General features: G+C 46.6%; 1 protein-coding gene across 4 annotated transcripts in view; it reads right to left on the minus strand.

Moving 5' to 3' along the window:
- LOC118301483 (unconventional myosin-VIIa-like) overlaps positions 1–24844 on the minus strand; it is a 26223-nt gene extending 1379 nt beyond the window's left edge. The window contains exons 1-46 of one of the 4 annotated variants that reach the window (XM_047330549.1): positions 24526–24844; positions 22705–22786; positions 20607–20677; positions 19909–20022; positions 19509–19661; positions 17808–17992; positions 17475–17596; positions 16949–17091; positions 15991–16104; positions 15739–15892; positions 15574–15650; positions 15272–15391; positions 14007–14149; positions 13703–13913; positions 13381–13516; positions 13108–13214; positions 12887–12928; positions 11823–11960; positions 11542–11700; positions 11014–11106; positions 10831–10925; positions 10632–10716; positions 10296–10514; positions 9179–9496; positions 8848–9066; positions 8582–8758; positions 8407–8496; positions 8176–8303; positions 7578–7704; positions 6654–6773; positions 6233–6406; positions 5924–6151; positions 5662–5832; positions 5465–5582; positions 5221–5347; positions 4208–4377; positions 3912–4102; positions 3703–3827; positions 3449–3606; positions 3209–3362; positions 2816–2971; positions 2606–2711; positions 1436–1549; positions 1016–1103; positions 587–693; positions 28–213 (exon numbers count right to left, since the gene is read on the minus strand). In XM_047330549.1, the coding sequence (XP_047186505.1) occupies positions 28–213; positions 587–693; positions 1016–1103; positions 1436–1549; positions 2606–2711; positions 2816–2971; positions 3209–3362; positions 3449–3606; positions 3703–3827; positions 3912–4102; positions 4208–4377; positions 5221–5347; positions 5465–5582; positions 5662–5832; positions 5924–6151; positions 6233–6406; positions 6654–6773; positions 7578–7704; positions 8176–8303; positions 8407–8496; positions 8582–8758; positions 8848–9066; positions 9179–9496; positions 10296–10514; positions 10632–10716; positions 10831–10925; positions 11014–11106; positions 11542–11700; positions 11823–11960; positions 12887–12928; positions 13108–13214; positions 13381–13516; positions 13703–13913; positions 14007–14149; positions 15272–15391; positions 15574–15650; positions 15739–15892; positions 15991–16104; positions 16949–17091; positions 17475–17596; positions 17808–17992; positions 19509–19661; positions 19909–20022; positions 20607–20624 (6180 nt within the window). In that variant the 5' untranslated portion in view covers positions 20625–20677; positions 22705–22786; positions 24526–24844. Of the gene's footprint in view, positions 1–27; positions 214–586; positions 694–1015; positions 1104–1435; positions 1550–2605; positions 2712–2815; positions 2972–3208; positions 3363–3448; positions 3607–3702; positions 3828–3911; positions 4103–4207; positions 4378–5220; positions 5348–5464; positions 5583–5661; positions 5833–5923; positions 6152–6232; positions 6407–6653; positions 6774–7577; positions 7705–8175; positions 8304–8406; positions 8497–8581; positions 8759–8847; positions 9067–9178; positions 9497–10295; positions 10515–10631; positions 10926–11013; positions 11107–11541; positions 11701–11822; positions 11961–12886; positions 12929–13107; positions 13215–13380; positions 13517–13702; positions 13914–14006; positions 14150–15271; positions 15392–15573; positions 15651–15738; positions 15893–15990; positions 16105–16948; positions 17092–17474; positions 17597–17807; positions 17993–19508; positions 19662–19908; positions 20023–20606; positions 20678–22704; positions 22787–24525 lie in introns of all 4 variants that reach the window. The other 3 variants (XM_047330550.1, XM_035627043.2, XM_047330548.1) reach the window with 3 other exon arrangements.
- Between the last annotated feature and the right edge of the window lie 1218 nt (positions 24845–26062).

Here is a 26062-nt window from a genome sequence, read left to right on the forward strand (position 1 = left end):
AGTCATCGTCAGGAGTCCGTGGCTCACCCGCTTCCAGTCGTCGGGGGACACGTGTCGGATCTGGTCCTGCGGGACCAGGTCCTTGAGGATCTTGGGAATATTGTGGAAGTGGGATTTGTCCTCGTCAAACTTGGCCCTGTAGATCAGCGCCGCCAGCTGGTGAACCTCGTCCCTCGAACACTTGTGGTAGCCTCGCAGGTACTTGGGCAGCTCCTGCAGAGACGTCACATTTATACTGTAAATCTGTGTGTGCGCTTCCATTTATATATTTTCAAGCTGTGCATTTCAGATTCTCTGATTCTGGACGATATTGTGTAAGATCCTGTAAAAGAATTATTCTCCTCGGTTTTATGAACTGATTTTCTTTCATTTATTTAAATTTCCTTGAGAAAAGCGGCGTATAGATAGTTCATTATCACATATAACTATTCTTAGAGTCTAAATACAATACCTTTGTCTTTTTTTTAAAACCTCAATCAGAAAAAAATTAATAATCCATAATACCTGATCACGTTTTAATGTAATTTGCAGGAAAGTGTCGTCTTCACCGCAGCTTTTTGACTCTGTGGAAGTTGTTGCCTCTCACCTGGTAGTAGTGGAAGATGGAGTCGGCCATGGAGTCTTTCCCCGGCACGGTATTGGTCCACAGCTTCTTCATGAAGAACACCTGATAGGTCAGCGAAGGCACAGGACCTACACGCCGAGGACACAGAGGACGACCGTCACTGTCACTACAGCAGCGACCAATGAGGAGAGATTATAGATTCACCCGCCAGAGGTTGGTACCGGACTCTGGTTGGTTCAGACTCGAGGCTCCAAAGTGTTTTGAGAACTTTTATCTCCTCCTTCTTACCAAAGACTTATATTCCCACTGTGTTTGAGCCTCTGTGACTTTGATTCAATATCTCTTCTACATTCTGTCTTTGTGGTTGTAACATTTTACTGTAATCAACAAGATTAAAGAACATTTTCTTCAATTAGGGGACAAGCAGAGAAAAGCGAAGTTTCTTTTTACCGTCTTTTACGTGTCGAGCTTTCTTGATCCAGTCGGTCAGGTGCCTCACGAAGTCGAAGAAGAAGTCGCCGTCGGGGACGCTGATGACCTGCACCATCAATCACACACGGGAGTCAACACACACTGGTAGATTCTACACGTATGCAACAAAGACAATCCGAGGAAAGTGATGAGAAACATTTAGAATTTGAACATTGACAAACTGCTGCTTTCAATCTCAGCAGATGAAAATTAAAAACCCAGTAGTCGGCGACTGAAACTTTCTCTTTCCAAATAAATAAATGATCCAACAAATTCCCATTTGTGTGTTTACTGGATGAAATGACTTTCATGTGTTATATATGTTAGACAGTCGGTCTAACAAACAAAGACAGAACTACGACTCAGATGTTCACTCCAGCCTCTCGGCCTCCTCCTCACCTTGTCCGTGATCTTGACGAACAGACTGAAGCCCTCGGAGGATTTGAGCATCAGACGTCCGGAGATGTTGTGGCAGAAATCTTTGGCTTTGGTGCTCGACTCCACCTCGAACACCTGAGAACAGACGGGACAAACTGAGGAACTATAGCACATATGAAATATATAAATATATATACACATATTCAGTGTAGCAGGTTTACTGGAGGCCAAAGGTCGATGCTGTTGAATGTGAACCTCGTATCTGATCGTACTGATGATCCATCTCCAACAATTTTCTGAACTTGTTGGCTCCAAAAATCAGATAACGTCAAAAATGCTTCTTCACATGTGTAACAGCCTTTTGCCTGTATCTATATTTCATTTGCATACTGACATGTGGTCCACACGCAGCGCGATTGGTCCGTCCGGTCATTGAAGTCTCGTCGCAGCGTCGGCCATGTTGGTTTGGGTCGATAGTGTGACCATAATTATATAATGATATGATATCATCAATATAATTCACATTATATTGATGATATTATGATGAATGAACTAATTATGAACAATTAAATAATGGACTGGGTTTCACTAACATATGGAGCTAAATGTTTTGTTAATTTGAAGAAAATATTTGAAACTGAAACTTTGAAAAATAAAACTGTTCAAAATAAAAACAAGGGGAGGAAAAGTTTTTTCAAATTAAATATTATTTTGATTCAGTTCTGGAATTCTTTTGAACGAATTTGTTTATTTTCATTTTTCACTTTCATAAATATTTTGATATTTGAGGTCTTGTTTCTCTAAAGTGAAAAATTAAAATAAAGAATTCATTCAAAAGAACTAATTACATTTTTATTTTCAACAGTTTTATTTTTCAAAGTTTTACTTTCACTTTCAAATATTATCTTCATTTGAACAAAACGTTTGGCCCAGATTTCGCTCCATACAAACAGTGACTGATATTATATCAGTGCAGCTCACGTTCTGTCATCGCAGCGTTAAAGACGTTATGAAACACAAACACATTGTGACCGATTCAACAGCGACACGAGTCGAGAACACGGCGCTCGATGTTTGTCACACTGATGTAGAACCTGGGTCAGTTGCTTGTTATCAACTTCAGGTTATAAACTGCTCAGATGTTTGATCGACAGATATCAGACCGTCGGTTCCCATAACAACGTCACTGACCTCGTCCGAGTCGTCCGGGAAATAAACTTTGTGGAAGATCTGAGTGGTTTTGTGCTGGATGGCCTCCACCTCCACCAGGTGAGGGGGATACTTCCTCGAGCCGTTTCTACAACACAGAACCAGAGAGGAGAGATGAAACAGGACGGGAACAGAAGGTGTGTGTGTGTGTGTGTGTGTGTGTGTGTGTGTGTGAGAGAGAGACAGTTTTACCGTAACGCTTTCTGCAGCCGCTGCATACAGTCAGGAGCCAGCGGACAGTGTTTCTTGGCCTGGAGGAACTTCTGGACGTGAGGCAGCAGGACGTTACTGGGAGGAAACAAACCAGTGCAGAGCCACAGCAGCTCCCAGCCCTTCTCCTCACTGTACCTACACACACACATACACACACACACACACACACACACACACACATTTATTACATCAACAATGCACAGGACTCACCGTCAAGCAACACGTTAGAGCAGAGATGGAACAAAATTCAAAACTGGCAAATATCTGAATAACAAATCCGTGTGTGTGTGTGTGTGTGTGTGTGTGTGTGTGTGTGTGTGTGTGTGTGTGTGTGTGTGTGTGTGTCTGTGTGTGTGCGTGTGTCCGACCCACTTGATGTGATTGTCCGTGAGCTGTTTGAGGATCTGACAGAAGATCTCGTCTTTGAGCGGCTCGGCCTTCAGCGCTCCCTCGAAGATCTGGTCCGTGAGCTCGTTGACGAAGCGAACGCGCTTGGACGGGTAGTCGCCCGCGTACTTCATCACAGGTACGGACACACGGTCAAGGTCATTGACCAGCGACGACGACAACAACAACAACAACAGCAACAACAGCAACAACACAGAAGGATATCGATGAAGGCGAGGCAGGCCTCCTGGGCGAGCTCGTCGTGAGCCAACACTTTCTTCAGCAGCGGCTGTTTGAGCGGCTCCCGGCTGCAGCTCCACAGACGGTCCTTCCCCCGGGTCTTCGGGATCATCACCCTGCTCAGAGTGCTCTTCGGAGGAGGCCTGCACACACACACACACACAGGAGGCAATGACACACACACACACTCCTACTGTACATAACACGCCCGTGAGCAGCTCGTCGTCCACGGTAAACACCTGAAGTAGTCGTAGGAGAACTCCTCCAGCGTGTAGGCTTTGGTTTTGTCCTCCTTGTCCGAGAGGTTCATCTGGGACGAACTGACGGATTTTCGCCTCTGACTTGGAGTCATGGTCACCAGAGCCTGAGATGCTCAAAACAGTCAGGATTATGAATAATGATATTCTTCGCCGTGTGTGTGTTCGGTCGTGGTCGCGGCTCCACTCACCACGATGTCGTACTGCGGCCTGGTGATGGTGGGCAGCACGTAGACGCAGTCGGCGGGGAAGTCTCCCCGCTGCTTGGTCCTGTCGTTGACGCCGTGCGCCCAGCCGGAGTTCATCACCTGCTCGCCGTCGTGCTCGTCCAGGATGATGAGGTCGCCCTTGGAGAAACTCAGGAAGGTGGAGTCGGCGCCCGCTGTGAGAGAAAGACGCGTTTGAGGTTCGGCTCCTTCAGAAAAATACCGAAGTTTGACAAATTGGAGTTATTATTTTCTGATGTTGGCTGAACGTTCCCACTCACCAGGGTTGGGACAGTCCAGCAGCCCCACCACGTACTTGGACCTCTTCCTCAGGCCGTCGAGGAAGGACGCCACCAGGTCCCGGATGTCCTCGGCGTTGTTGGACGTGAACGTGTACTCGTCTCCTTTCATGGTGGCCAAGGTGAAACTCTGGCCCTGGAGCTTCCCCCCTCTGGAGAATCAAAACGCACTTTCCATAACGTGTATAAAATATTCCAAAACACGTGACGCTGCAGTTCTCACGAGTAGACGATCCGAACCATGAAGAAGGTCAAAGATTCAAATCTACAGTGTGTAATCTTTAGAAGAACTTATTCACAGAGATTGAATATGTCTGGATGAGTTAAATATAGTTCCATGAGTTGGACCCGACCTCCGAGTGAGTCTCCATGTTTCTACGTCGTGTTGAATACGCTTGTTGAACTAAACGCTCCAGAATACGTCGCGTTCACGTTGAATTTTCAGATGCTGCAGGAAACCGGAAATGGAATCAGCGGTGCGCCACCATAAAGTGTCCCCTGTGGGTCGCTCAGTTGGTTGCGGTTTTACAACTTTACCACCAGGTGGCGCCAGAAAATTACAAATATTACACACTGGGGCTTTGAAGTAAAATACTAAATATCTCTGAGAGATCTCTTAAACTCTTAAACGTCAACTCACATTTTCTCCGGAAAAAGATCTTGTATCAGAATTATTATTATTATTATTGTGTGTTTAGTGTTTTTATTTTTAAGTTTCCTATTAAGCCTTGTGTCATGAGTGTGTTTGTATGAGTGTGTCTTTGAGTTACATTTTGCTTATTTGAAAAGTTCTATATGACTAAAGTCTGACTGACTGACTGACTGACTGACTGACTGACTGACTGACTGACTGACTGACTGACTGACTGACTGACTGACTGACTGACTGACTGACAGACAGACAGACAGACAGACAGACAGACAGACAGACTGACTGACTGACTGACTGATTGATTGATTGATTGATTGTTTGTCAAGTGTTGCTGTGATCCTACCTGCTGCTGGACACAGCGGTGATCTCTGGGAAGGAGAGTTCCAAGAGCACCTGCTCCTGCTCGTCCACAAAGTAGACGCCGGTCCAGTTCACCGCCACGATCACGTCGTTCTTGGGCAGACTGGGTCCTGAGGAAGAGACGAGCGTTTACAAGAATCACCGCGACGCCGGTGGGGTCGTCGTTCAACAGGGAGAAACAAAAAAAACCCCGTTGACTTGTTTCTGCTCTTTCGTTCGTTACCCACCTGAGAATTTAAAGGCCTCGTAGAAGCGAGAGAAGAGCAGAGGCCACTTCAGACGAGCGAAATCCACCACGTCCTCCTTCACCTTCTGCTTGTTCAGCCTCCTCTTGGTGTGAACTCCCTGCACAACCAGCGTCGAGGCCAGTTATTGAAGCAAGCAGTTCATATTGAAAGTGTCTGAAGGGTTTTTTGGCAGATACCTTCTTGTGGGCCTGGATTATGAGCTGAGCCCACTTCTCCGTCGTCTTGGTGGAGGTGACCTCTCTGTCGGGGATGTAGGACGGGACGAGGCTGAGCAGACGATCCTGGAGGATCTCGGAGCCGTAGTCCACGTAGTACTGCTGCGAGGCCAACTCGGCCAAGTCCTCCTCCTGCCGGGCGAGAGGAGGAACAGATTAAACCTCTGAGTAATCAGATATCAGTAAAGGTCAAGACTACCGGGTGTCCTCCGACGCCGCTCACCCTCTCGCAGCGATACTCCCCGAACTTCACGCCTCGCACGATCTGCTGGTACACGAGGTTCGTGGCGGCGTAGTCGTCGGCCGGGTCGTGCCACGGTGCGAAGATCTCCTTCCTGAAGAACAGCCTCCAGGGGGCGTTCCTCTCCTGGGCGCCCTGCTCCTTGGCGTACTGCTCGCACTGCGAGACGGCGTCCATGACGTGGTCGCTGCCGCTGCCCAGCGACGACACCTGACAAAGACGCCGTGGACCTGAAGTTATTGGATATTACAAAGTGGAGACTGTACATCTGTCACGTCAGAGGACACGGACCTTGTCGAACAGGGCGATGTACAGCGAGAAGCCGAATCGATCCCTCAGCGTGATCTTGTCGGCCAGAGCGTTGCAGAGTTCGCTGGCGGTCGTGGCCGAGTCGGCGAGCAGCGTCTTGGTGGTGCCGTCCATGAACGTGACGGGAAGCATGATGGGTTTCTTAGATTTAGTCGCCTGGTGAAACAAAGAAAAAGATTCAAGCTCAAGTGTTCAGCAGCATTTTATGGAAAAAAAATGATGTCCAAATAAATCTCACATGTTTCAATGAAAACCATTTGAGTTGAAGGATTTTATTGAATACTTGAATAATTTGTGCTCAACGGCAAAACAAAAAGAATTCCTTTACTTCAGAGCTTTTTTAAAAGACGTCACCGGCCTTTGACTGAAATGAGCCGACGAGACGGACACGCAGGTGAAATACCTGCAGCTCCAACCACGACGGCGGCTGCGTCCGCGTGCGATTGGCAAACGTCCTCCGCAACCTCTCCTCGCAATACGGAGCGTAACCGGGCGGACCGTTGTTCAGGAACGTCCGTAGATACTGGAAACAGAAGGAGGCGAGAGAGAGGGAGGAGAGTAGAATGAAATAAAACACACATCGACTCCACTGGAGAACACGAGGACGGAATAAAGCTGCTGGCAACAAAAGCTGATAATTACACATCTTATATTCCATATTCGATGGATCGACGGGAATAAATACAACATCCGGCCACATAGTGGATCACAGACAATCACTCTCCTGGATGAGTTGATTCTGTGATCGTCTGTTAAAGACCAGCGAGCGATGACGTCACGTTCTGACCAAACAGTCCAGGAACTACAGACTATTTCATTTTAATTTCACACAAGACGAAGAGAAGAGAAGCAGAAGTTCGTCTCAAAGACGAGCTGAATATTATTTAAATGATCTTTGCAGTTTCCTGTTCATATCAACATAAATCAAACAGTGTTTGAGCGGATTCTTCCATTTTTTCTTTAATGACTTTAATGGATTTCAGTTTTTCTCTCTGTGTCCCGACCTGCGGCTCCTATTATTCTTGTGTCTATTTTGCATTTTCCTGACAGAAATTGCCCTCGATCAACGGGTCGATGAAATACAGACAATCTTGTGCGGCAGCAAACAAACATTCCGTGAAATCTTTGAATAAAGAATTCCGTCTCAGCGAATCTTCTCGGTGTTTAGTTTCAGTGAGATTGACTTGTCAACATCCCCCCCTCGCATCCAGGCCTCATTTCCTGAACGTTTGCCCAAAGACACGCGCGTGTTGAGTCATGACACCACCACGGCAGACGACAGCAGGACCTGGCAATCGGAGGGAAGTCTACTCATGAGGTTTCTTACTTTGACGAACTTCTCTGACGGGGCGAAGCAGCCGACGCAGAGCGACAGCAGGATCCATCCGCGGGCGTGGCTGCTCTTGGACGGGTTCTGGGTGAGCTGTTTGCAGATCTGACAGTAGATCTCGTCCCTGCGGCAGAGAAACAACAGCGGCCGGCGTTTAGCAATTCAAAGGTCCTCCGGAGAAGCAATGTAACGAGAACACGAGCGCTGGTTGGGACCTTGGTCCGGACTCTCCAGTGTGAAGACGCCCTGCGTGTAATACCACTTCCATCTGTCTCGCAGGCCAGATGTTCCACTTGTACAAAAGCTTAAGGGAAAGTGAAAATGAGAAGATTTGGGATGTTCCACATTAACTCTCTTTGGCAGCAGGGTTTTAATTGTCTAGTCGCACCAACAAGTCAGTTCATGAGAAGATAAAACCTTCAACAGGAATATTGGTTTTGGCCGTTGGGACAAACTCTACACGTGTGACCTCAGTACGATCGTCTGAGGAGCCAACTCATCGGCGTGTGAGTGACTCTGTGCAGTGGGATGTAGCGAACACGTCAGCCCTCGCGGCTGCAGGACTCCAGACTCTCGCTGCTTCTCGTTCGGTCACCTGAGCGCCGGCCGTAAGATGCCGTTGCCGATGATGAAGTGAAGTTTCTCCAGGTTGGAGGTGGGCCGGTCCTCCAGCATGCTGTTCCCCTGGAGGCCGTAGTCGACCTCCGTCAGCCGCCTGGTGACCTGCCGCAGGGGTTCAGAGAGATGACGGTGACGTGTTAGTGGCGACGACTGTACGAGCTCGAACTACAGACGCATGAAGATGAAATGCTGGTGAAGCTCTCACCTCCTCAGTGATCTTGGATTTCCTCTTCAGCGTGAGAGACACCAGCTTGTGTCGGACACTGTTCCTCTTCTGGCCGTCGATGGAGCTGTTCTGTGGACGCAAATACATTTTGTACGTGTGAAGAACGAGTTTGATTTCTGCTCCTTCGTGTTTCCTTCCGTTCGTTCCCCCTCACCTCCTCTTCCACCTGCAGCTCCTGCAGCTCCCTCTTGTACGTCCTCTTGCCGAGCGTCTCGTAGATCTTGGTCATGACGGGAATCTTCTCGCTGCCGTCGTTGATGACCAGCTGGCACTTGGGCTCGGGGAGGTCGCCCATGAACCTCAGCACGGTGATCCACACGGCCAGCGCCGCCTGGACGACCAGCGAGAGGACGTTTACATCAGCAATGAAGGGGCTTTAGCCTCCCAGTCACAAGTGAGCAGAGCAAACGTGAGTCTCACCAGCTGATCTCCTTCGTCCTCGTGGAAGAGCAGAGGCTGTTTCAGCGGCCGCCTGATGTAGGTGTGAGTGGACAGACCCTGGAAGTACGTGGCCGCAAACTTGGAGAACGTGTACTCGGACAAATCCTCGTCCTCCTCGTCCGGCAGCGGCGGAGCTTCGTTCAGCACCTCATCCTCCTCCATCTCGGCTTCCTCGCCCCGAGGAACGTTCTCCAGGTCCTGGAAGAAGAGGCGAGAAGTTACAGTGACCAGCCGACGATGACAAAGATTAATATCTAGATGCTGAAGAGCCAGAGACGCTGGTGGAGACCACTAAACCAGAAGAACATACTTCAAACCCGGACGGTGCTCGTCCGTCCTGGTTGGGCAACGGCCCCGAGTTCCCCAGGAAACCGAACACGCGGTCGACCATGTCGGAGTGGTCGACGGGCTGCTCCTTCTCCCTCTCCATCTGCTCCAGCAGCTCCTTCTTCCTCCTCGCCTCCTCCTTCTCCTCCCGCTGCCGCTCCTCCTGCCGCTGCACCAGCTGGACCAGGCGCTCCTGGTGCTTCCTCTCGGCCTCCACCTTGGCCCGTCGGGCCGTCATCTGGTTCCGCAGCTGCTCCTCCTCGGCCCGGCACTGGCGCTCGGCGTCCAGGCGGCGGCGCAGCTGCGAGGGGGAGGCGAGAGAGAGGGAACACAGGGTTCACAGAGGCAGGCAGGTGATGTGTCTGCGTCTGTTTCTCATCTATCGTCTGTTTGAAACTAGATTAGACTTAAGGACTTTATGTCATATTATAACATTTATTAAAGGATAAAAACTATTATTTTAAATCTGGACAGGATCAAAAGTACTCATTGATAAAGACTTACAGTAAAAGCTTCAACAGAATTTAAAACCTAAACTTCTAACTTCGTCACTTGTGTTGACGTAAAGACACAAATGTGTTTACAACATTGACAATGTGTAACAATGGCCGCCTCCGGTCCTGATGAGACGGCTTCACAGCAGATTTGGAGCCGCAGATTTGTTCAGTTATCTGACACTTCTCCAAAGCTGCCCTTTTTTATTTCCTTATTTCTTAAATGTCTTTAAAAAAAATTAATAACAAACTGAGATAAAACCAAAAAAAATGACAAAACAAATAATTTATTCAACATTGTCGTTCATAACAGTAAAAGAGAAGCAAATATGAAACAGTGGCGGATCAGATGTCATTTTTAACTCAAATACACAAATATAAAATGAAATAAAAATCACAACTTATGTTCATAAATCCACAGACATGACATTGAATGATTTCAATTTCTCCTTCAGAATCATGGCACCGCACGAACCAACGTCATAAGGCTTCACAGTTTCTTTCAGTCAAATAACACAAGAGAACGTAACTTCAGCACCAGTATCCTTCTCTCTCTGGCACGACCACGAGACAGAAGAAGCAGTAGTAAATGAAGCAGCTGTTTACCTCTGCCCTGAGCCTCTGGCAGAGGCGTCTGGCGATCATGCCCCTGGTGTGGGCCTGGATGGTCAACACGGCGCGGAGGCGGCGCCAGAACGTCTGCCGGATGAGGAAACCGCGGCAACGGGCCTGGATGAGGGTGACGCGCAGGCGCGTCGTCTGGTAGCGTCTGTAGTGCTTCCTCGACCTGTAGACGGCCTGCAGGCGCAGGAAGCCCGACTGCATCTGGGGGGTGGGAGAGGAAAGAGCTGTCGTTTGACCTGTGGTAGAACCGAGGAGCCGATTGTCGCACTATTCCTGCAGAACTATTGTCGCACTATTCCTGCAGAACTAAGAACTCACAATCTGGTAATCCTTCCTGCACCGACGACCACGCCAGACCGCTTGGATGAAGGTCACGGCACTCCTCAGTCGCAGAAAGTTGGTCCTGTGTCGACAGAGTTTAGATTTCAAACGAAGGACATCCTGAATCCCACGTTCTGTGTTATTGTCAGTGAGTGATGGACAGTACAGGTCCGCTATAGTTGAGAAAGTTCCTGACCTCTCCTTGAGTCCTCGCACAGCCTTCTGGATGAGGATGACCCTGTCCGTAATGGCCTTGTCCCTCTCCACCTCCAGCTGCATGTCGTGGTGGTCCTGAGAAATGATATCGGTTGAGCATCTTGATGCAAAGGGAAAACAACTCTTTTTTTCCTAACGCCGGTCAGGATGCACGATGTACAACCTTCAGGAAAATCTTGGTCTTTCCGATTTGCCAGTCGTCATGTTTCCCCAGCTGGGCGAGGACTATCTGCTGGGAGGTCCCACGTACATCCTCCTGCAGGAAGGAGGAACCACGTCAAGGTGATATGGATCTATGGCTCATCAGTTACCGTTTGATATCGATTCACTATGATTAAAGCCGAAGCCTCTGTTCACAGGTTTTGAATCTAAATCTGGAAAAACGAGTGTCGTTTGTCAGAAAATACACATTTCTCTCTCTCTAAAAGCAAAAACTTTCATCACGTGTGTGTTCATGCACAGACGTTTGAGAGACAGGTTGTTAGTCAATGAGTTTTCCTTTGGATAGAGCCAGGCTAGCTGTTTCCCCCTGCTTACAGTCTTTATGCTAAGCTAAGCTAACCGCGTCCTAATGTAAACAGACAAAATGTCGAACTATTGCTTTTTAAAAAGTCAGTTGGCTCAAATTACACGTGCACAGAAAAACAACAACACTTTGTCCACAGGAGACAGAGGTCGTTGTGCTGTTGACCTGTATGTGAGCAGGTTTGACCCCCGGCATGAGGACTCGGTAACGGTCCACGAACTCAGCGAAGGTGTATCTGATGGGGTAACCGGCCCGTCGGATCCGGATGGTCTCCATCATGCCGGAGTAACGAAGCTGACGGATACAAAGCTCCCTGTCAAACAACTGAGACAGAGACAGAGTGCATCCAGTTATTAAAAGGCTTTGTTACATATTGTAATGATTTGAATTGTTTCCATCACACACACACACACATACACACACACACACACACAAAGTGCACTCACCATGGGTTTCTTGAGCTCGTTGGGTTTGATGCAGCGGACGAAGAACGGCTGACACACGCTGAGCGTCCTCATCAGCATCTCCAGCGAACGCTTGAACTGACTGCTCAGTGTGGGGGAGCGCTTCCTCGTCTCCACACCCTGCACACACACACACACACACACACACACACACACACACACACACACACACACACACACACACACACACACACACACACACAAACACACACACAATCAGGGTGCTACAAAATGATTTATTACACCACTGAATATTTGTCTTTATGACTTTGTTATTTCAGCAGAATTATTTTTATTATTCTGTGATCATATTTCTTGAATTCAAGTTGTGTGTTGTTGTTTTTTTATCAACATTTGTGTGTGATTGCTTGTTATCTGCTTCTTTCATCGTCAAATTTTTATCTTTCTATATTTTTGCATTTTTGTAAAGCACTTTGTGACTTGCTCTGTGAAAAGGTGCAATATTAAATTAACTTTATTAAATTACTATTTACTTACTTATAGCTATAAATATACATTTTCATCCTTAAATTATCATTTCACATTTATATATTTTCTATTAATCTAAATGATTATCATCTGATCTCATTACAGGATTACAGTGTTAACAACCTGAACCAGCGTCACACTGTCAGTGCTCTGAGCAGCGACACAAACACAAACACAAGGTGCCAACATCACTAATCCTGTACACGACAGAGAAACAGGAAGCAACACAACATCTCTGACACCTTCCTTCACTGCCGCCAAACAGAAAATGACGGGACGTCCCGTACGTTTTTACAAGACTTTGCCTTTACTACATCGCCACTTGGTGAAATATGTGAGATGACCGAGAAGTGGGTGTGTCAGAGAGTTTGTGTCACACGGAATTTTCTTCAAATAAACACAAGTGTCCCTTTGGTTCCTGCTACAACAACCTGTGGAACACAGAGAGGAGATTAAAGTGGAGGAGGGCGGAGCTGCCGGGTGGAGGAGCACGACAGCGGGTATCTGGATTCTGGGGGTTTTTATTCAGTTTAAACAGACACACACAGGGGACCTACCTTGGGAGCAGGGGTGCTGGGCTGCTGATAGCCACACAGAAACTGATGTCAGAGGAAAAGACGAGGGGCAAACAGAGAAGAGACAGAGTGAGAGGAGGGCGGTGGCATTAGTGAAGGAGAGAAGCTGAAGGGAGGCAAAAGTCACAGCAACACCTTCGAAAGAAAAATATTAGTCCCCCGTTACAGGTCTTCATGGTGTGAGGGTGTTCTCTTGATCTCACCATGGCCACGTCCGCCTGGAAGATCTGCTTGATGAACTTGTTCTTGGACGAGTGGACGAGCTGGATGATGTCGGTGTGGAGGCTGTCGCGGTTTTTCTCCAGGAATCCTGGAGGAAGGACAAGACCAAAAAAAAACAGTGAGACTGATGTCACACCTGTAGTTTGAAGGGTGACGAATATTGAATATTGTTGCCTCTTAGTTGTGGCGCGTGAAAATTATGAAAACGTGACATAAAGTGGTCAAATGAATAAGACTGATGGAGCAGAACGCACCTCTGGTCTCGTAATGCACCACGCCAGCAAAGTGCTGGATGCCAAACTGGGTTGCGTAGCTGTTTTTGGGAGGGACGTAGTTGGCGTTGAGCTTGTGCTGCGAGTTGAGCTTGTAGAGCATCGTCGCATCAGTTCCCTGACGGGAGGCAAAGAACCAGGAGTCAATTGAGAAGCAATTGAAAACAAACCTAACAAAAAGTAAAGATTTTAAGGCTGAAATAGAGAATATACCAATATTCGTTACCAATAAGTGGCTCACAGATATCAGAAAGACAAAAGACTCAAACTACAGACTGCCGTGTGACTCTCTCTTGTGTTGCACCTTGGGGAACTTGCTCTCCTCGTCGATGAGGGAGATGATGTTCATGGGCTTGTTGGCGATCATGTCCAGCGCGTCCTGGTTGTCCGTGAACTCGATGTGCTGCCAGCTGATGTCCTCCAGGTTGTACTCCTCCTGCTCCAGTTTGAAGACGTGACGCACAAAGAACTGCTGCAGGTTCTCGTTGGCAAAGTTAATGCAGAGCTGCTCGAAGCTGCAGTGGGAAGAGTCAGAGAGGCGAGATGAACGGACGACCCAGAAGACACACATGACTTCGCTTCTACTCAAACTACAAAGCATTAATCACCTGTTGACGATAAAGTTCTCGAAGCCAAAGATGTCCAGCAGCCCGATGGATCTGCGCACGAGGTTACTCTCGCAGGACGGCGGCCTGTATATGGCAGCATTGATCTTATCCACGATCCAGACAAACAGTCTGCCGTAGATCCCCTGACAGACGGAACTCAACGTCAGTATGAATACACATCTTCCATCTTCTACATTTAGTTTGTTTTTTACAACGTCCTGTTACTGTGACCAAAAAGGACAGATTGTATACTTTGTTCCTTCTTATCTATTTATCTTTTACTTTTCAATTTAAATCTATTTCCCAACCAACCAATCAACCAGCCAACCAACCCACCAATCAATCAATCAATCAATCAATCAATCAATCAATCAACCAGCCAACCAGCCAACCAACCAATCAACCAACCAACCAGCCAACCAGTCAACCAACCAACTAACCAACCAACCAACCAACCAATGAACCAACCAACCAACTAACAACCACCCAACCAACCAATCAACCAACCAGCCAACCAACCAATCAATCAATCAATCAATCAATCAATCAATCAATCAACCAGCCAACCAGCCAACCAACCAATCAACCAACCAACCAGCCAACCAGTCAACCAACCAACTAACCAACCAACCAACCAACCAATGAACCAGCCAACCAACTAACATACCAACCAACCAACCCACCAATCAATCAACCAGCCAACCAACCAACCAACCAACCTACCAACCAACCAACCAACCAACCAACCAACTAACAACCACCCAACCAACCAATCAACCAACCAGCCAACCAACCAACCAACCAATCAACCAACCAGCCAACTAACCAACCAGCAAACCAACCAGTCAACCAACCAACCAGTCAACCTACTAACAACCAACCAACCAACCAGTCAGTGAACCAACCAACCAACCATTCAACCAACCAACCAAACAGTCAGTTGGTTCGTCAGTTATTTTAGAAATTAAAAATTTGATATATTCCAGACTCACCACATTTTTTAAACTTAAACTTCGATATCTTACTCCCAAATCAAATGAGTTTTGTCTTCAATGATTTGAAACTGTGTGTTAGTTGAAAAACAGTAATCACCAATCACTGTCAATCAAATGTGATCAAACCACACCCACACAGTCCTGATGAAGCAGATTATCTGAGATTATTTAAAAAAAAAACCTTAAATATAACAAAATATGTTTATATGCTTTGAAAAGTGTTTCTGATTTATTTAATTATTAAGGTCACGTTGGTCGAAGGTCAAGTACCTTAACAAAGGCATTCCTGACATCCAGGCCTTGTTCCACACTGAGGGGCGTGGCCACACTCTCACCACGAGTGATCAGGGTCCGCGTGGTCAGACACACCATCACATCCTTCGGATCCACCTACAATGACCAGCACGCAACGTTAGAGAAACAGAGAAACATTTTTCAATTACAAACTTTTCCATTCACAAGACCAATACACACACACACACATACACACACACACACACACACACACACCTCCACACACACACACACACACACACACACACACACACACACACACACACACACACACACACCTCCATGAGTGAGGCAGCAGTGACCAGGTCGGGGGATCTCACAACCACACAGGCGTCCAGGTTGTCATATGTACGAGCTGAGGGACACGAGAACGATGATCGTTTACTTCACAAAGGTGACTTTATTAATCAGTGAACTCTTGTGTTTATGTTTATGTGCCGTACCCTCGAATCGCAGGTTCCCCATGTGCAGGATCGCCGCCAGCAGCTTGGAAATCTCCCAGTTCTCCGTCTCGGTGAACATGAGGACCTTCATGGCCGACAGGATGCTGGAGTAATCCCTCAGGTCGTCGCGGCCGTCGCACCTTGTGCAGTTACCCTGCGAGATTTAAAACCCAGAGAACGTTACTTACTTCAGAGGAAAGTGAGTCAATACACAGACATTGGGTCTGAAGGGTCTCACAGCCGTGGACTCACCATGGTGAGGTAGCAGTAGTCTGTGGCGAGGCCCAGGCCCAGTTTAGCCTTCATCTCTGGAGGCATCCCCCTCAACATACAGTAGAAGATATGGTAGTTCCTCTCATCTGGAGCCTGGAGGAGAAAAGAGGAGAGTGGGGAACAAACACGATATAAAAAGTGCACGAATAAAAGTTCACCTTTAACTTTGTCTTCAAGTTTCCTCAATATATAAATGTGAAGACAAAAGGTTTTACATCATAGACTCTATATAAAAATGGACGTAGTCACCGGGTCTGGAAAATGAAGCTAACGCGAATGTGTCTGAAGCCTGTATTCACTCTACTGACCAGCAGAGGGCGACTCTATGAGAACGTGACTCTACTTCTCACTTGATTCATAACGTCAGTAAAACATTTTACTGAGGAGTTTATGGTTCAATCTCTACTTTCAAGTCTTCTACAACACATGATGTTCATTTTGTATATTATGGTCCATTCAGATTCTAGGCGTGGATACAGTGTTATTGACTGCTGGTGCCGTCCAATCGGTGCATGGTTGCAGGTGTAGGTGGAAGCACAGTGCACCAGTTCTCAGTCAGACCCACCCCCCCAAAAAACAAGATGGCGCTGGTCAAAATGCGAAAAACTCCAGGCTTCAAAATGGCGAGGTGCATCCGAGGCCGACGACATGATGAGAAGAGGTCACTCATTGGTTCGCAATCATCGCTACATCGTCATGACGTCAACGTAGGTTCCTCTCTTCTTTCGCTTTCCCGCCACATTCTAATATCTGCCACTGTCGGAGGAAACGGACCACGAGCACGTTTCGACCTCTTCTCGTGTTGTTGCCAGACAACACGTCCGCTTGGTCGCGATTAAAGCAACAGTACCTTGTAATTGAATCCGGGGGGTTGTGTTCATGGTACCATTCCGTTATTGTACCACATGTCGTCACTTTGTCCGATGCGACGTCTCACCTGCCGACACACGCGAGACTTCTCCAGCAGGTACTGCTCTATCTTGGCTCCTTCGATGGCCCCTCGCTTGGTGAAGTGGATGTCGATGTACTTCCCAAAGCGACTGGAGTTGTCGTTACGGATCGTCTTGGCGTTGCCGAAGGCTGAACGGGAAACACAAATGAGACGGAGGTCAGGTGACAGGGAAATTTGAAATCTACAAATCCTCCCAGGTGCTGATGAAGATCATTTCAAATGATCCGAAGCTACGAACTGGACTGTTCTCGAGGGCTCGAATGAAGTTTGAACTTCAGGTTTCAAGCCAACATGGATCTTGAAGGTCCTTCAAGTTGTAACATCTACATTTCTATTATCCATCTGCTGAGGAAGATCATCTGATTCGATCGAGAGCTGCAGAACTGCCAATAATTGTCTTTTGACATTTACTTTTTCCAGAATTTTCCATCCAGACACCAGACTGGGAGATGATATTTTGTGCAGTGCAAAAAAAAGAAAAATCAAAAATGAACATCTACAGCTGTGTGACCTTCGAGGATGGGCGTGGCCTCCAGGACCTGCTGCTCGATCCAGGAGTGTTGACCGCTGATGGCCGCGAGGAACTGCAGGATCAGCTTCGTGCTCTCCGTCTTCCCAGCTCCGGACTCCCCGCTGTCTCACACACACACACACACACAAACACACACACACACACACACACACACAAAGTGTTACACAAACACACACACTGTCTCTCTTTGCTCTACTCTATACAGATTTAACCTTCCTAGTTCCCATTTTATTTCTGAATGCTGTATGTGCATGTCACACACACACACACACACACACACACACACACACACACACACACACAGAGACACACCTGATGATGCAGCACTGGTCCTTGTTGTTGCGCTGCATGTTGAAGTAGCAGTTGTCTGCGATGGCGAATATGTGCGGCGGCAGCTCGCCGATCTTCTTGTTGGTGTAGAGGCGGATCTGGTCCGGAGTGTAGATGGGCAGCAGCTGGTACGGGTTGACCGCCACCAGGATGGAGCCTGTGTACGTCTGCGAGAGGCCACACACGCAGAAGAAGAGTGGAGGAGTCATTATGTTGTTTCATCCGTTTGTTAGGAGGATTTATGGGGAAAAACTATACGCCCGAGCCATGGAACCTGGTGGGAGGGCAAAGACGCGGCAAGAGAAGAAATCTATTAAATTTCAGAGCAGATCCACATGAAAGATCCAGCATTTTAATTTTGTCACTTTCTCAAACATGCCCAGATACAGAAGGCTGTGAACCTTCTCGTGTTCTTTCTTATTTTCAAAGTGTCGCTCTGTCTTACGGGATACTTGTTGATACGCTTCTCCGTCCTGCCCTTTGACTCTGCAGCAGCTCTAGGGTTGAACCACATCTCTCTATGTCGTTGATTACAATATGACTGGACAGAGTTTTCACACATGAAACATCGCTCAGCGTGTCTGTGTGACGTTGTTCACACGTCGATCCGGTTAGTTTTGGTTTCCCGTTGCCATTTTTCGAGCTCTAGTGAGTTGATGCGAACACAAGCAAGGACTAAAATCAGTGGTTAATAAAGCAAGAGAAGATTTCTCAGTGACAAAGGAGAAGCGAGAGCAGCTATTTTTAGCCTTGTTAAACTCAAGATCAGGATCATCAGGATTCTGTCAAAAGAAAAAAATTGTCTTTAACTTGATACTCACCTTTCCACCGCAATTAGTCTAAATGGAGAGAGAAGACAAAACAACCAAACACCATTAAAGGACTAAACACACACACACACACACACACACACACAGACACACAGACACACACACACACACACACACACACACACACACACACACACACACACACACACACACACACACACACAGACACAAACACACACACACACACATCCACACACATCCACACACACACACACACACACATACACAGACACACACAGACACACACACACACACACACACACACACACACACACACACACACACACACACACACACACACACACACGGAAAACTAAACCTCTTTAGACTTTGTTCCTTCGGTCATCTGAACCATTTCTGAGCCGTAACCTGAGGTTTCTGAATAAAGCTATGAACTATTATAAGATAGTGAGTCATAAACACGAGTGACTGCTGTCATCACGATCATCCTCTCGAAGGATGAATGGTTTGATGTTTGGTGAAAAAATGTCAAATGTGCTGTTTTGTCTGAAGGTGGAAACTTCTTCTTCTCAAACTGCCGTTCGACCACCGTGATAATTGGGTTTTAATTTTCATTTAATCCGCTGGACGTGTGGTCGTTGCAGCTCCAACTATGAGGCGTTGAGGCCCTGGAGGTTCTTTCTTTCGCGAACGCTCTGCGTCTGTTTCTATCCCTTTTATAAAATGAACCTCTGGGTCTCAGACAAAAGGGGATTGTGCTTTATTTACAGCAGCACACAGATTAACCTGAATAAGAGACGTAACTGGGTCTAGACGTAGCCCGAGCAACTGGCGTAAACAAACATCTGTGTGAGATCAAGGTGTACGGCGGAGAGACGAGAGGGGAACTGACGTAGATGACGTGCTCGTTGTAGCGGATGAGCAGGTTGCGGAGGATGCCGGCCTCGTTGAGGTCGCCCAGGCGGATCATGTCCTCCACGCCGTGGATGGAGGTCGGGTGCATGGGCTTGATGTTGGTGGCGTTCTGGGGGGAGATCCAGTGTTCCTGAGGGAGGGCGGAGAAGATCGAAGGTCTGGTTCATTACCACCTGGCTCGGATTTATCATCAGTGGCAGTGAGATTCAATAACTCTGTCCTCACCAAAGTGACGCCACCACAAGAATTCTACTCTAATGTCGAAAACAATGAATTCATCATGATATCACTGAGTCAGTCGTTCTAAATGAAATATTTGTTGTGCAGTATCTAGAGGGGTTTGTGTGTTTGGCGATGGTTCTCTGCCGTCGACTCACCCGCCCTTCATCGTCCAGGACCTGGATCTGTCCCGAGTCGCACAGTTTGACCACGGCTCCCACGGGGACATCGAACTCCCGGCCAGTTTTAAGGTCCAACCAGACATAGTCCCCCTGGATTATAATAAAAAATATATATCTCTGGTTGAATATGGATCATTCATGTTCTAGCACCAGAAGAAAATCATCAATCAATTGTGAGGGATAAACAAAAGAACTGGAACGTTGGATATCGTAACACTAAACTGAAAACCTACTTTTAACTCCCTGAATGAACCTTTCGACCTTATGATTTGAACATTTGAACATATTAACATTTATTCAATTTGATCTTCTCTGATATCAATAATTCGCTGTGTAGTGTTTAATTCTCCGACACTTGTTTCTTATGCTCAGTTGCCAGTAAAGCATATATGTAGACACATCCTGCATATATACGACTCTTTTACAGGCTTTTAAATCAAGTGGAAGTTTGTCAACCAGCTCACGGAGTTCCTGCGTTCGGGTCGTCGTCGCAGACCACAAACTCCACGGCAGTCTGCTAGAAAAATCCTTTTTCTCTTTGAAAATTCAAAATCAGCTCCACTCGGGCGATGGTCAATTTGTGGATATTTTAAAAAACAAACAACAACACTGAGGTGAGAAGAAAAACTGGATCTTAAGATGAAACCAGACGATGACGGACGGACGTGACCGACCTGCTGCAGAATGACCATGGTTCAGCTGCGGGGTGAGTCCAGGACATCAGACGCCACCGAGTGTGTGTCCTCTGCAACGGAGACAAGTTACAGACAATCAGGAGACTGAAGAAGAACAAAACACAACACCTTCCTCATCCTCGCACATTAAAAGGGCGATTTCTTCCAAATTTGACTGGTTGACTTGGTCTTTGCCGCGCAGGACGAACAGTTGGCTGATTGTGTGAACTCTGCTCCATCACACACGCTGGAGACCGGTCGGCCGGGTGCTTCAGCGGGACAAGGGAGAGCAGTCGAGGGGAGGGGGGAGGTCGGGGGGGTTGAAGGCTTACTTGGATTCCTGGGGCTAATCCTGTCGCTTTAGGACGAGGCATAATTGTTGACTGCTGAATCATTTTCTCCCCCACTGGGCTCGTCTTCCCTTAGTTCCCCTCCCTCTACGACGCTGGTGTGGCACAGTACGGACCACGAAAGTCGGTTCCGTTTCTCGTTCAAAGTGGAAGAAGGATTTTGAATCTCTCCATGGTCACCGCCGCGAAAAAGGTAGAATGTTTTACAAACTAAAGCAATCACGTCCAGTTTGGAGCTGGAATGAAATCAAATTGGATGTTTTATGTTTCACGGAACATAAAGACGTCGGCAGCACAAACAGCTGGTGTGGCGACTGTGTGAGGATAACCCCGCGCCCATGGGGGGGTGGGGGCTGAGTGTGTTCATGATCCATTAAGTGGTCCAGTAAGTAGATTAACATTTAGTTTGTTGAGATTTACTGCAAATGAAAAAATGATCTGCAATACAAGGCAGACTCAAACGGGGGCGGCGAAGCGCCCGGCGAGCACCGGCGCAGATATATACAGTAGGGGGCCGAGTTCGTCCATATGCAGCTACTGTTGTCACATGCAACTCATATGTTCGGCTTATGCCAATAAGAAGGAGCCTCTTATCCAGAACCACATGGTGCCAATCTGGCCACTGTCCAAAAACACAGACCTATAGATCTGGACTGAACGCCACTGTGTCGCAACACTGTCTCACAGGTCTGCTGCAGAGATGTCAACACACACACACACACACACACACACACACACACACACACACACACACACACACATACACAACATGCTCTTGAAAACATACTGTGACAGTGATATGCCATTTTTGAATTCATATTACAACTTGACAACTACAGCTCGACCGATATGGATTTTTTGGGGCCGATGCCGATATCGATATTAGGGAGTACAAGATTTCCCATATATATATATATATATATATATATATATATATAATACTTTTTTTTTATCTGTCAATGATTCCTAAAATGTCTTTATCAAACTTTTATGACGAAGAAATGTGACTGATGCTTGATATTTTAGTTAACAGTAACTATAAATAAAAAGAAAAGAAATATATAGAACTGGAATTAAGTAAAAAACAATTCATTTTATGCTAAATGCAAAGATAAAGGCAATTTTTTTTTTCTGCATTGTTCTTTCTGTACAATAAAAGATTTAATATTGGTAAACATGAGCGCTGATGCTGACGAGTCTATGAAAGGCTCTGTTCATGTCATGTGTGTTTCACGTAGGATTTCAAGTGGGAAGAGTCGGGGTCAGACTCAGGTCTCAAACTCTGGCAGCAACAGTCAAGTTCAGCTGGGATCAAAGAAAATGAAGGGCTTGGTTTTGTCTTCAGTCTTCAGCCTGCGGAGAGATCAAGTGGTTCTAGGAGACAATGTGAGATCTGACCAGACAACTGTGTGTCTGCAGATGAGCAGCTTCGACAGTTACAGTACAAACGCAGTGACTGACATTAAATGACCGGAGAGGACATGAATGTTTGCACTTGCTGAGAAGACACCAGAGAGCTTCTCACATCTACACTTAAAGGGGCAGTCAGTGATTTTGGAGAAAGATAGTTTGTTGTTGATGTTTTCACTCGACACCTCAGCCCCAAGTCCACCAGCTCGCACATTTTCATGTAACGGTCAGCAGCGATCTTGTATAAAGCCTTGGGCTGCTAATCTGTGTGTGTGTGTGTGTGTGTGGCCTCTAATGCTGCCCTAACGAGTACTGTACGTGTATCAGTCGTGACTCACATGGCAGGGATTCAGAGACGAAGACGGACGTGACGCGAAGCCACGCCTCCATGTCCCTCACGAGTATCTGCAGTGTAGTGATCTGCAAAAAACAAACACATTTATATATTAATGCAGAATATAGCGGCGGAAAGTATCAGGTGCTTATAAAAGATTAATTATTATTAACATTAATACTAATGTTTCAGTATTAGTTTTAAGTCCATTGTCTGACAGCTGTTACCTCTCGGATTAAGACTCTAAATACCAAATCTCATACTGTAAATATGATGAATTGCTTTAAATAAAATTACTTTAATAACCATCTTTAATAACATAGCCCTTAGTCTTTATGGGAGGCGGATATACTGTGTATCTACATTCTTTGCTATTAAAAAATAACTTTTATTCGTTTAAACACATTATCAAACCAACATTTATGCATATTAAACAAAATAAAGATCCTGAATGACATCATCTATCACAAAAGCAAATATCTTCAGTTGCACAGTTGAGGAGTGGGATTTTTCTTATTTGGTCAGATTCAAAATATTTACAAATGGAAACCGAGACCCTTTCCCTCGTGTGTACTTCATGTAATGACGAACTTGAACAAGAAAAACCCTGAAACATTTCCATGTTTCCAGATCATCAAAACCTGGAATCACCTTTTACTTTTGATTTGTTTTCTAACTTTGTTTCAAAACCCTATTTAATTCGTATTTACTCCAGTAGTTTTTGTGAATATGTTTCATAAGTGACAGATTTTTAGAAACAGTTTAGATGCAGATATGAGAAACTCTCGTGTCGGCCGACATGTCACTCTTAGATGAAGAGAATAAACATTGTGGAACCGTTAAGTTGAACTATGGCTCATTGGAAAACCGCAGCTCAGCGGTGAAACGTAGTTCTCCTGAACCGGTGCTTTGTTCCAAAGCTAATTCTTCCTCATCTGCGGCGACGTGAGGCTCAAACCGAACCAGAGAGTGTCTCAATACTCTCAGCGTCATTATACGATCAGCGTTATGTAAAACCAACGAAGGCATTTTAAGCACAGACGTCGATTGTAGCAGGTTATTCCCACATTCTCAGCTGTTACATACTGAGTGGGTGCCAGGCGTGTTGATTATGAAGCTCAAATTAAATTCTTAATGCTGGAAACAGCAGTTTAACCTCCGGTGAAATCTGCATCATCAGGTCTATTTACTCTGACAGACAAATACATGTCCACTGATTGTTTCTGTGTTGTTGTTTTTTATAAAGCAAAAATTGCAAACATCTATCCTGAAGAAGAAGAATTTGAACTTGAGTTGGAACACTGTAGATTTTATCCAGAAACACAATCAGAAGACTCATCGCTGTTGAAATGAATCGTGAGTTGCACAACGACTTGACTTGAGATTTCATCCTGGTCTCATCCATATATTTCCTTTTTTAATGAAGTCGTGGATCTTATTTTTTTCTCCCTTTTCCCCTGATTTGTTTCCTTCTGGGCCTCGTATGATTATTACTTTTCACATTCTTGGTTCTTTTAGAACAGTGAGACTCTCGTTCTGCCTCTGCACTTTAGTAATTCGTATCACAGAGACACTTAAACCGACAAGTAAGAATCTCTAATGGAATCTAAGTTGGAAGGAAAAACATTCTGAATTCATGCAACACACACACACACACACACACACACACGGAGGCTACTGTACATAATGGCTCCTTTAAGTGCTGGCACAGGACAAAGCGAGCGGTAAGAGGCTTTGGCCTAAAGCTACAGCGGAGCAGCCGCCCTGTGGCCCGGCAGCAGGTTAAGCCCCCGGCCCTCGACCCACGTTCACCTGCCCCACTTACCTCTCAGCACATTGTGCGAGGGTCCTTCTCCTCGTCCTCACTCGTCCTCGCTTGGCCCCTGGGGTTCACGGGGAGGGGGCGTGAGGGTGGCCCCCCCCGGGGAGTCCACAGGGCGGTCGCCTCAAGGAGATCCAGAGGAAGCTGGAGGTGTTGGATGTATTTCTCTCTGGTCCCGTCACTGCCCTTCTTCTTCTTCGTGCGATTTATTTTATGAACCTCTGCCCTCCTGTCCTCTCGGGGTCCCGGCCTCCTCTCGTGGTCGAGCGTGTCGCTGCCTCGGTTACGGTCGGATGTCTGGGTCAGTGGCTCTCCAGACTCTCTCGCTGCGTCTCATTCGTGGCTGCTGATCCTGATTAGCTGGGGGGGGGGTGGAGCCTGTCGGTGGCAGATACAGAGACCAGCTGGGAGGTCATGAAGTGGTGAGGAACTTTAAAGGGTCAATTCACTAAAATCTTTTCTCACTTACCTCTCGGGGGTTTGAGTTTTGGTTTCTGCATTGACCAACGGAGGAGGACAGAACTGTGAATGTGGTGCTCGCGGCATGTGACAGAGTGAATGTAGCTCTGGATAATCCACACAACATACTACCAACCGTCATGGAGACTAATTACAGTAGAAAATAGATGGACGGAAGGTTCCTCGCACTGCGTTTGGTGGATTATCCAAGACTCTGGTAATGTCCGAAGTGTCTCGACAGCTGGAGTCGGATCGCCACTGAGCTTTGTACAGACATTGACGATTCCAAGACGACGAAGCGTCCTCACGTGGGTGAACCCTTAACTTTCCCTCCAACATCCCCGGACGTTTTCTGGTCGTCAGTGAAACGTCTTGATATGAGACTCCGTGAGTCGACGCCGTGATGAACTCTGACATCTTTAGTGACCTCTTCACTTTCTGCTTGGCACCTTCGTCCGGTCAAACTTTCAATCTGTCTTGTTCTTTTGTTCGACGACAATCATTGTTCGTCCCATCTGGCTGAACGACACCCAGATGTGAGTAAAAGAAAACGCCGTGGAAACCCTTTGGCACGAAAAGCACCGAGGACGACAAACCCTACAATACAGTGTCTTTGCTTTTTGAACTACATTGTATACCTACTTCTAATCACGGCTTGTGTCGTCGTGTGCAGTCGTGGAAACCACACACTTTCTCCTCCACGCTTCATTCAACAGGGGCCGGTACAAAGGTCCGTGCAGCTCCGGTCAAAACTGAACTGCTGGTGTCGCTGCAGGCGCTCGCACACTCAAATATAATATTTCTATGCTGTTTCCTAATTACATTCACAAGTTTGTCTCTGCGAATGCGGGTTTTGTTCTGCTTTTTGCAATATAGGTGACCCGCGTTCCTGACTATGTTCCTGTCAAGAGCTAGTTCCTCTTGCTGAAGACAAACCTGAAATTAGGTTGTTATCCACAAATTAAGAACAAACTCAGAGTAGCAAATAGCATAGACATAACTCAGAATCAACACGACAACAGAGAGGAGTTTACTCACGTGCTTGTTGGGCCAAACACCTTCAGGCTCTACAGAGCATGAC

The sequence above is a fragment of the Scophthalmus maximus genome, chromosome 2 (genome assembly GCF_022379125.1).
Source record: "Scophthalmus maximus strain ysfricsl-2021 chromosome 2, ASM2237912v1, whole genome shotgun sequence".
Taxonomy (NCBI): Eukaryota; Metazoa; Chordata; class Actinopteri; order Pleuronectiformes; family Scophthalmidae; genus Scophthalmus; species Scophthalmus maximus.